At 39.3% G+C, this 12,268-nt stretch overlaps 1 protein-coding gene across 4 annotated transcripts in view; it reads right to left on the bottom strand.

Annotated features, from left to right (window-relative positions):
- The window catches only part of LOC113519458 (trithorax group protein osa-like), a 90,990-nt gene extending 80,404 nt beyond the window's left edge, over nucleotides 1-10,586 (bottom strand). For 2 of the 4 annotated variants that reach the window (XM_052902283.1, XM_052902285.1), the window contains exon 1: nucleotides 8,389-10,585. In XM_052902283.1, the coding sequence (XP_052758243.1) occupies nucleotides 8,389-8,429 (41 nt within the window). In that variant the 5' untranslated portion in view covers nucleotides 8,430-10,585. Of the gene's footprint in view, nucleotides 1-7,273 lie in introns of all 4 variants that reach the window. The other 2 variants (XM_052902284.1, XM_052902286.1) reach the window with 2 other exon arrangements.
- Nucleotides 10,587-12,268: the final 1,682 nt, after the last annotated feature.

Genomic DNA, 12,268 nt, shown 5'->3' with positions numbered 1-12,268 from the left:
ACTTGTGCCAACGCCGTTTCCACTGTGAGAAGGCTCCTTGAAAGTCCTCTGGTTGTAGGTTTCTCAGCTGCCCCGTCGTAGCTTTTTTTATCTCATTTATGTCCCCCAAATGCCGCCCCCGAAGTACCAATTTGGTTTTTGGGAACAAGAAGAAGTCACACGGGGCCAAATCCGGCGAATAAGGGGGGTGTTCGGTCACCGTAATGGAATTTTTACTCAAAAACTCACGGACAACAAGAGAGGTGTGGGCAGGGGCATTGTCGTGGTGAAGAATCCAACGCCCCTCTCGCGCCAATTCTGGACGAACTCGTGCCACACGAGCTTTGAGGCGTCTGAGCACATCGACGTAGAATTTTCCATCAACTGTCTGGCCTGGAGGGACGAATTCGTCGGAATGTGAAGTGGAAGGACGTCCTGAACGTGGGTCATCTTGAACGCTTTCTCGGCCCTCTCTGAATCTTTTTAGCCACTTGTGGACGGTTGGTTCCTTCACAGCATCATCCCCATAAACTGTTCTGAGATCGGCAAAAATTTCACGGCCATTCTTGCCGAGTTTCGAGAGAAACTTGATTACGACGCGCTGCTCTTCAACGGAAGCGGGCTCCATGCCGACGGGGTTTCGTTAAGAGGTAACTTCACAGATGGCGTGACAAGCCAGTTCGCACCGCACGGCGGTCAGACCAGAACTGAAGCATTGTTAGGGACATAAGGAAGGGGTCCTGCGCTTACCTGGCCTCCCCACTCCTCTTTCTCGCATTCCAGAACACTTTTATACGAACTTTCCGGACAGACCTCGTATACTAGACGACCCAGCAAATATTGTTTTGTCATGTTAATAATAACTTATTCTCAGATCTACCGGGTATACGTATAAAATTTCATCAAAATCGGTAAAGCCGTTTCGGTGAAGTATGGCCACTAACACTATATATATATATATATATATATATATATAATATAATTTTCTCTGTATTAATACACGGGCCTATTCAATCAATTATATAAAAACATAATTAGTATTGTTTATACAAATCTCTCGTGGAAAATATATCTAAATGACAGTGAAATACGAGGTCTGTCCGGAAAGTTCGTATAAAAGTGTTCTGGAATGCGAGAAAGAGGAGTGGGGAGGCCAGGTAAGCGCAGGACCCCTTCCTTATGTCCCTAACAATGCTTCAGTTCTGGTCTGACCGCCATGCGGTGCGAACTGGCTTGTCACGCCATCTGTGAAGTTACCTCTTAACGAAACCCCGTCGGCATGGAGCCCGCTTCCGTTGAAGAGCAGCGCGTCGTAATCAAGTTTCTCTCGAAACTCGGCAAGAATGGCCGTGAAATTTTTGCCGATCTCAGAACAGTTTATGGGGATGATGCTGTGAAGGAACCAACCGTCCACAAGTGGCTAAAAAGATTCAGAGAGGGCCGAGAAAGCGTTCAAGATGACCCACGTTCAGGACGTCCTTCCACTTCACATTCCGACGAAAACGTGGAAAGAATTCGAACTTGTGTTAATGGGGACCGTCGTTTAACGGTCAGACAGGTGGCTGAAGAGCTTAATTTGGGCAAAACCGTGGTCCACGAAATTCTAAGAAACGAACTTCAAATGAAAAAAATTTGCGCCAAGATCGTTCCGTGAGTTTTTGAGTAAAAATTCCATTACGGTGACCGAACACCCCCCCTATTCGCCGGATTTGGCCCCGTGTGACTTCTTCTTGTTCCCAAAAACCAAATTGGTACTTCGGGGGCGGCATTTGGGGGACATAAATGAGATAAAAAAAGCTACGACGGGGCAGCTGAGAAACCTACAACCAGAGGACTTTCAAGGAGCCTTCTCACAGTGGAAACGGCGTTGGCACAAGTGCATTATGTCACAGGGGGAGTACTTTGAAGGGGATAAAATTGATTTACCTGAATAATTGTAAAATAAAATTTTTAAAAAACTTTTATACGTACTTTCCGGACAAACCTCGTATGTATTAAAATCCGTTGACTGATTGTGCAGTAAGCGAACAAACAGACACGCGCACAGCGACTTTGTTGTAATATTTTAACATGTATGTATAAAAAAAAATTGATACATTTCCATACAACATATTCTAAAAATAGCTCTCAATTATCTAGTATTCTTTGTGTGCATATACATTAATACTTCGCTAATAACCTGGTTTTGGTCGTTACAGATTTCGCAATGTTTTGCGAAGAAAAATCTTAAATAAATTATCTATTGACTAAACACTTTCAAAAACGGATTTTTGGAATTAGGTACTTTGTTCTTGGACCTTAAGAAACTAATTAGGATTCAGTTACGGTTAACAAAGAATTAGGAGATTAGAATCCAGGATTAGGATTCTTAATAGTAGCTAAGTTTGAGCGTCGCAACCTAGTGGTGCATTACTCCGACTTACAGATCTCAAAGGTTGTTAGTTCGAAACTGGCTAATGCCGAAACCATAGTATGTCATCTTTCCGACTATATCTCCAATAATAATAAACACTGTTAACAAAGTAAATAAATTAGAGTGACTACGGTAGGCTCGCTGCCTGCCGGGTGTTGGTTGTTGGATTCTAATACAACCGACGAGTCTAACTGACACATTATCAGCAATACACCCTATCAGGTCAACCTCCACGCGGTTCCCCCTGAAAACCATCATGGTTCAATCTAGCGGAATTCGTCACGATGGGCTAACTTACCTACTTTCATCGTCACCTATCATCCCTCACTGGTGCCCCGCCAGCGTATACCGATAGCGCAGACTGGTTTACCATTCCATTATGACCCATTAAAAAAAATACGACCGACGAAATGTGAACAGGTCTATTATTATCAGGAATTGCTTCACCAACAGTGGTAGTAATCGACAATTGTCTCTGCTTACCCCATTAGGGATTACAGTCATGTGCATATTTATTTTAACTAAGAAGTTCACAAATTTAGAAGGAAGGCCAGAGCACAGTAATGGTGTAATAATGTGTTGCGGTAACATACTTAGTAACCAACTCATACCTGTGCAATACTGTACAATTTTAAACATTTACTTAGTTAACATGCGTTATATGCGGACACACAAGCTGCCTAGCAACTGTGATGCTATCACGTTAATACTCTCCTGTGTTTGCATGGCTGTGTTTCGGTTTGAAGGCTGGGATATGGCGTGAATTTACAGAGGAATAACACCTGAGTCCTCAGGAATGTCAATGCATGGGGGGTATCATGGGCGTAACAGTATACTCTGTTATGTTCATGGTACTGCTCATGTCTATAGGCGACGGTTACCACTTTCCACCAGGTGGGCCGTCAGCTTGTTAGCGATTCTAAATTGTATAAAAAAAAATTATGCGGTGGCCACTCCCAGTAGTGGGACGTTATTTTTATACATCTTGGTTATGGCAAGAGCTGACAGCTCCATTCTCTATAGAGGAGGAAGGAATTGTCAGTAATGGGGTTTAATTATTAAGTCCCATTGCTAACAATATAGCCTATCTGGTCTACTTCCACGTAGTTCCCCTGGGAACCATCCTGCTTAATTCTTGTCGAATTCATCGTAATAGGCCAACTGTCCTGCATTGATTCTCACCTATCACTCCTTACTAGTACCCTGCCAGCGTATACCGACAGCGCAAGTGGGTTACTATTACATTTTCACCCATTAAAAAAACCATCTTCTGTAAATGAATAGGACATTGCAAAGTATAATGTGACAGACATGGTACTCATGTATTACTATACCTTGTTACACACTCTTCAAAACAAAACGGCAATAGCAATACGAATGGGACAGAAATACCCATTGAAATGACTTCTAGGTTGTCCTGATGACAATAACTTATTATAAATAACATATTATAAATAATCCTGGTCATGCCACACAATGCCCTCAAGTTCTGAATTACTATCAATTTATAGTGTGATATAAATTATAGAAAAAAAAAACAAATAGAAAAATCTGTACTGTAATAATGAATAAATGATAACACTTTCCAACAATTTATTCTAATGTAATGAAATTTAGAGATGTAAGATCTCAAGCCTCAGAATTGGCGACACATGAAAAGTAACATGGGTGTCTCAGTGTATACTGTGTGCTCCCGTTACAGAATGGGCCACCAAAGAAACTAATTGGGCGACTAAAGAAACTAATCGAGGGATGGGCAGCAGCATCTCTTTTAAAACATCATCCAAAACCTAACTGCAATTGCCAACCTGTCTATCAAGAGCCTTAAGAGAGAGGCCTATGTTCAACAGTGGACAGTTGACAGCTATTATTATGATGATGATGATGATGATGATGATGCCATAACAATATTGAATAATTGTGGGTGACAAAGAAAACCAAGAATGAGAATTAAAAATATATGTAAGTATATTAATAAAGGAAGCTTAGAAAACTAGGGCTGTGAAGGGAAGCCAAAGGGAACAATAGAAAGTGGTGACAATTTTGAATATGGTAGATAATAATATAAAAAAATATAAACAACATATGTATGTGACCTGTACTAAATACTTATAAATATACTACATTCGGTGTGTGATACCCGCATAGATTAGGTCACCCCTTCTATTCCTGTGAGTGTAGTCTAGAGACAACTAAGGGAGAGTGAGGGATGGGCAGCAATGTGCCTCTTAAAACATCTCCAAAGCCTAACTGCGGTTGCCAATCCATCTGCCAACAGTGGATGACCTCCAAGGGGGATGGTTATATTCATCAGTGGATAGGTGAAGGCTGATATGACGATAATAATGATATTGGACTCAAAATCAAAAATGTTGCCTTTTCTAAATTAGTGCCTAGTTTGATACTCCGTGAAGTCAATTTGGAATAATCAATCAATATGTAATTTGGTATCCAAGAACATTATACTTTCCATTCATGCATATGATTGTAAAAGTAATTAATTCTATAAGTACCAACATTATAAATGTGAAAGAAGTTTAGATGTATGCTACACAATGTCACTTGGACAAATTAACTTATTTGAGTGCTATTTGATATGTACACCACAGATGCACCATACTGTAGACAAGCAAAAAGTAATTTATCCTAATAAATGGAGGATATTGTTAATTTTATATTTTTATTTCTCCATATTTAGTACTTCGTACATCATAATACAAATAATAATAGGATATACAAAATAATAACTATATTAAGTATTTATAAAGATCACCCGGACCCAGATTTTAATAAGTATTTTCATTAGAGTGGCAATTCACACCATCTCCCATTATGATAGTTACAAATTCAATCTCTGAACAATAGATACATATGTATTCATGTTAAAAAATGTAGTTAATATTTTTCTTCATCTCATATGGTATGCGTGTATAAAATGTCATAGTGATTGGGTTAAGACATTAAGACACTGTAAGGTAAACAAACAAACAAACTCACTTTCACATTTATAATATTATTTATATTATATATAGGCAATATTGTCTCCACACATAGTCATGGAATATAAAACAAATGTTAGAAAGATATTTATAAAGTAGTAAATAAATAAATTAATAAGGGTATATTTAAAAAGTATTTTATGTCCCGCAGTATACATTTTACTTAGTTTGAAATTAGATGTCACCATGTGACATGGTAAGATATGTTATTCCTTATAGATACATATACATCACACCTGTCTTGTATTGGAGTGAATAGAAATAATGGAAAGATAAAAATACTTAAAAGTTATTTGTAGAAGAGACTAAGTATATTTATTTTAGAAGAGTATAGGATTTCTATAGAGCAACAATTACAAAGTTCATGTGGATATTTAGATGTTAGGAAGTTATTACTGTTTGGATATGTGTGGACAGAACAGCAAGTGTTACTGTTATCAGCCATGTTCAATATTAGATGCAGGTGTTTTTTTTTTGTTACAATATCTGTGATTAGTTTCATGCTAGGTATGAGCATAATTTATATATTACTATACATAAGTAGGCATATTATATGCACCAAAGTTACAAAATAAGCTGTGATACATAAAACTGCTAGTTTTCCTGTACACTTCAAATTATTATTGGCTCAGTAAGTACCATCTTGCTGACAGAGATACAGTACATGATACCTACTTACATTATTATTAATTATTGCGACTATTTGTAATCTTTCCCCACTTTGTTTATTTAATAACCAATCTTGGTTTATATTTTTATCAAAATTAGCAATTTAAAAACAAAAACAAACAAAAATACATTAATCAATAAAGATAAAAAAAGTGTATTCATTAATTTTTCTTTTTAATTTATTTAATATATCAATATTTTTAGATTGAACTTCCCAAAAAATTTGTCACTTCAATTGTGACATTTTGTCATCAACATGGGATCAACCAGAGGGAATAACCATATCAATATTAACACCATAGAGAAATACAGGCAAACTGAAAATCTCATATTTAGTAATAAAAAGATATATCATTTGTACTAAATGTCGAACACAATAATAACATAACAAAAAAATAAACGAGGATTTGCTATAACATGATAAGATCTGATTAAATGTACATAAATAAAAATATACGGAATATAAAGGTATTGAGTTCAAAGAAAACCTGGTTCATAAAGGTAGATGTTAGCACTCTCACTTCGAACCTGTACTGAGCAGGTTCAAATCATTTGTATCTAGTAGTAACTTAAGAGTTAATGTATTGAAAATTTAAAATCTGCATCTCAGTATAATACAAGACTTGAAATAATCTTGCTGATATTATAAATATTAGAATATGTACAGATGATTCAATATTTGTTATTCATGTTTAAATCAATGAATATATTTGAATGAAATTTCATATAAATAATATACCACAAATTGTAGACTGCCTTAGATTGCTTTGTATATATAATAAATACAACTAGCAGCAAACAAGTAAACATTAGTTAAAGGACAGAATAATGAGTGCTCCAGTGTCACAAAGAAAGCCTTTGTAGGCTGGCATTTGTCTGAGTGTATATAGACATAAACATGACAATACTTGTTTTTGCATACTCTTAAGACAATAACATGCAAAAACTATATCCCATCAGTGTAATAAGATGAATAAACAATTTTTATCAAAGTGGGTATTATATAAAAACAATAGTTTGATGGGTACTAGCATACTGTCTCATATTTTCAAAAAAAGAAACAAGTGTTATTGAAGTGATCTTAGAAAGTATTTTAGCAGAAATAGTGTTAAATGTAATTGTTTTCAATAGTGGCACACAACCTTGCTTGTTTCACAAGCAACCAACAAGGATAAACTGTGATAATGTCTATACTGTGTGACAGTGACTTCACCTGATCATGAGGCCGGCTGTTACATGGAGCACTTGCACAACTCACTGACACTCCACAATCACATTTAACACTAGGCAAGACTGTTCAATGGGCCATCAACCCAAACTGACTGCAATGACTGACTGACATCACAAAACTCACTGCACAGCGACTGCCCTGGCCAGTGGCCACTCTCAGGTCTCAGCACTGTCACTATATTGATCTCACTACACTCTGTACAATAACCACTACTCTTGGAATGCTGCTTTTCACGGTTTTATCACATTGGCTATGTTTAAATAACAGTTGCAATAGAAAATCACAACCTAACCTCAAAGTAGTTACACATAAAAATTGAAATTGACAATCACAGATGTTTTGAGATGTATTATTTACAACATGACATCACTCCCGCGGCCGTTCGACGCGAAATTTCACAAAGAACCGTGTGGCTGGCCATGGCAGACTGGCAGTATGGATTTGTGGGCAAAATGCTTTGTTTGACTAGCTAGGTACTTGCAGCCTTCACTGCACATAGCTATAGCTATGTGGGCGCGTATGTTATGTATGTATAGTGCAAGGCGTATATGCACCTAGCCATAATTCACTCGGGCGTTTCGTGAGCGCCACGACGAGCCGATCCGCTCGAGGACGGATAGCGCGCCTCTCGCACCGCCCCCGAGACAAAGGGCAGCGCGACAGGTTTCGTGCGCCCCGCAAAAACTGTAAACACGATTCTGATTTACGATCCCGGCGGTCCGAGTCATTCATACACGGGTGGCACCGGGGCCAGTGCGAGGCGGAGGCGGTCACGCTCGGCCGCCGCGCTGCAAGATCGCTATCGGCGGACAGCGGCAGCACCCTGCCCGCGCTGCCGCGACGCGCGACGTCGCCGTGTCCTCGCTCGCTTCGCCTCGCGGACGATGCGACCGTTTCGAAATGGCGCAACGCGACGGAGGCCGTGACGCTGCACGAGCGAGAGAATGTCCGCTCCGAGCGAGAACCGAACGCGGACGGGACGTTTCGCAACCTCGGATGGGCTCACAGAGACCGAAATAATCCACGACGTAAGTCCGCGGGCGGAACGGCCGCCGCGGGCAGCGGGTACAGAACTGCAGACGAGACTCGATACTCACGGCCTGGCCGCACGTAGCGGGTCAGCAGCGCCGGCGTCCATGGCGCGCCCAGGCCCTGGCCGCGGCCGGGCTCCGGGCCGTCGGCCGAGCGACGCAACACTCTCTCCGATCTCACTCAAAACGCGACGAGAAACACCGTCGCACCATCTCGACGACACTGCACATTGACCGCGACGCTTTTATACGCGTATAAACACTTCGCGAACGGTGTTTTGTTACATCGGTTGACTTTTCTTTGAAAAATCAATATACATTTTCCCCGAGTTTAGAGATACGGACGAGTCGATGTCCAGCGCAGGTTAGGTGCGTGAAGTTTGCAAGCTTTTTTAGCGCACCGGTGTTACCAACATTTTTTTGCCCATTTTTTGTTTTGGGTGTTGTGATTTTTTTTTAGTGATTTGTGATGCACTTCGTACTAGTCTGTGCTTCGTTGGGTCTTCCATAATACTCCAACGTGGCTTGCTCAGTGGCGCCAACCTTTGAGTTTAACAATATGCGATTTTATGTTTCATTTACGATAATTCTATATTTATGGCTCTAACTTCAAATCTGTATACTGAATTATAATGTTATTTACCTGATTTTTATTAAAGTACTTAATTTATTTTTAAATGGTTGTTTTTTAAGAAATTGTAAATTCTCAAAAAGAAACAAACAGACAAATAAATGAACAATCGAAACTGGTAGCTCTTATAACATAAAATATTGCTCAAGGTTTACATGATTTAACTACCATATATTAAATTACCATTCAGTACAGTTGGAAATTCACACGGAAACATGAAACGCATTCGCGCCGACTAAGCTGCGGGGAACGGCTAACATGAAATAAAACAATAGATATTGGATATGTAATACAAATTTTACTATAAATATTATACGTGCCATCATATCATCTACATTTTTAATACTTTTTATATGAAATGAAATGTTTTAATACACATTACAATGTTCCTGGAACTTCAAAACGAATCTTCTCTTTGTTGTATTTGCGCTTCAGGGTTAAGTTGGAGGAGTTGAATCTCACTTTAAACATAAAAAGTGAAGAGATCACACCTCCACTTAATCTTTTACGCGGTATTCTTCTTGGAATGAAGTCGAATATTGTGATGAGTAAGCATGTGTGGGGCCGTGTGAAATGGCTTCACGCGTGAGCTGGAAAGATAGATCTGGCAGCGTTAGATATTAAACTGTCAAGATCCCCTGTCCAACTCAGACGTATAGCCAACTATGTAGTATTCTTCTGATGTGCTCTGCAAAAAAAAGTAGAAATAGTTAAAGAAACACAAAGATATGTGTGTTGGCGGCTCGCATAGTGTGACAATGAAGGCGCGCGCCGCATGTGGACGCGCGCCCGCTATCACAGCTCTAAAAGGTGCGGCTAACGTACTCGTGATAAGAGCAACGCTTTTCCCTGTCGCGTCAATGTTCCTACCTATTCTGTTACAATTATTACTCATAGTCTGATATTTAAGCGCGTTAGTGGCAATTATTTTTATGATTTACTCCAGCGAGCACATCACGTGGAAGCAGAGAGCACATGTGTTCAACCACCATATGTTATTACGTAATCACTATAACGCTTCGTTTTAGATGCGACACTAAATAAATTATTCAGCTATTGGATACAGAGACATGTACATCACTGGTGTACTATGTCGCTAGTGTTATCAATGTCCGTGCATACTAGCTACCTACTGAGGTTGCTGCCACGTCAACTATCTTTACGTTAAAAAATACAACAGAAACTTTGAAATACGCCTATAAAAACAATTAAATGGAACAATACACAAACCAGTACGTTACACACAGGATACGCTAATTACCCAGAGGAGGCAGCTCCTGTTCTCGGCAGGAAGCACTGAATCACGCGGAGCTCCACACCACTGTCAATTGTACACACAGCCCACACTTCGATAGAGAGCCGATCGATCGATGGGTTCATATTTATACTTTCGATCGTATCTCCAGATACGATATCAGGGAACTGACACGAGGTACAAATGTCCACCATGATAATGATAAGATTTGATATTACAGGAAATCGATTGGTGGCCGCGGGCCGTATCAGGCGCGCAAACACTCCACTCCACCAATCGGCAAGGTGTCGATGATAAGCCGCGGTGCGTTGGCGATATGGTGCGCTGATGTGGAGCACAGATCCGCGACACCGTCGGCGGCGCCGGCGTCCCGCGGCTCTCGCCCGCAGCCCGCGGCACGCCGGGACCCCGGCCCCGGCACATGCACTGCAGCCGTGCAGGCCCGCCGCCTTCGCGCCGCTATCTGCAAACTACGATACCACACGATGACATGCTGTTTGTTTACAGTGGAGATACACCTCTATTACCTACATTTTATCTGTTCGGTGACAGATAATTAATTAGTTCGCCTATTACAACCACGCATGTTACGTAATAAAAAAAAAAATTAAAAATCAATAACTTGAAAAACATTTCAAATATCTATATACTTTAATTATATAATGATTTCAGTACTCATTTAATGAATTAATTCTAAACACCTCACATTTAAATACAAGCATGAGAAATTTTAGACCGATTTGTTTATAATAAAATAATTATGAAGTGTATTTATATACAATATATTTTTTATGCGCAAAACTATAAACGCCTAAATATTACAACTGATGTACTTTTAGTGGAAGCCGTGATACGTGGAAGAATTTCGACATGATATACCTAGATAACGTGACAAAAGATTCGTATCAAACCGTGTCATTTGATAAGACACGAGGTGTGCGCTTTCTGGAACACTTATAGACAGGTGTAATACAATTCACGTAGATAATATGTAACTGAATTAAATAAATAACCAGGTAACATAGCGTTCTCATGAAAAAATAGAAAAATTGCGTTGCCACGCCCAGCAGCGCACGTACGTTTTGCTCCACAAAAACACCTACTTCATTTGCGGCAAAACTGCATAATCCACCAGTTTACCAGAATAGACTTAGTACAAAAGTCGTCTATTTGGGTACTTCTGTACCATTCGTGTTTCTACTGTGAAGAAGTTTGCATGGCTGTTTCGTTTGTAGGTTGGAATATAATAGGAGGTATAATTACACATTTACCTACACAGAGAGGTACCTATGTATAAGTAAATGAGACAAAATTGCTACTTGAAGCCAGACACAGGAACATCTGGCACAAACTGTCCATAATTAGTGACGTAGGCTTCATTTTGAGAACATTCTATTGTCAAACTTAAAGGAAATCATATGAGAAAAAAATATTTTTACTATTAAAAGGTACATTTTTATTTAAAAATCATGTAGAGTAGCTTATTTTCAGTGTTCGGCATCAAAATTGTTACCCAAAATAGATATTTTACCAGAGGGAGACTTTGTTCAAAAGTCGATTGCTTGGGTACCTCTGTCCCATTCGTGTTTCAACCGTGAAGCAGTTGTGTTTACATGGCTGTGTTTCGGTTTGAAGGGTGGGATATGGCGTGAATTTACAGGGTACAGAGGAATAACACCTGAGACCTCAGGAATGGCAACCCATGGGGGGTATCATGGGCGAAACAGTATACTCTGTTATGTCCATGGTACTGCTCATGTCTATAGGCGACGGTTACCACTTTTCATCAGGTGGGCCGTCAGCTTGTTTGCCATTTTAAGTTGTATAAAAAAAAATATATTGAAAAAATATTATAATGTGAAATCTCAAATATTTCAATATTTTAAATATAATGGTATTTGATATATTTGGCCACAGTATTCAATGTAGGTCTTCCCTGTTTGTGGCATCCTTCCACTTGGCCTTGTATTTCGTCATCCTATTATCTCGCCTGTCTTAATTATGTCCACAAATATTATAACATTTTCTCTCTTATTTTTCAACATCGACTATTTAAACTA

The sequence above is a fragment of the Galleria mellonella genome, unplaced genomic scaffold (genome assembly GCF_026898425.1).
Source record: "Galleria mellonella isolate WM207_F2 unplaced genomic scaffold, CSIRO_AGI_GalMel_v1 utg8921, whole genome shotgun sequence".
Taxonomy (NCBI): Eukaryota; Metazoa; Arthropoda; class Insecta; order Lepidoptera; family Pyralidae; genus Galleria; species Galleria mellonella.
Note: the sequence above shows the minus strand (reverse complement) of the source record. Positions and strands in the feature narration are given on the sequence as shown.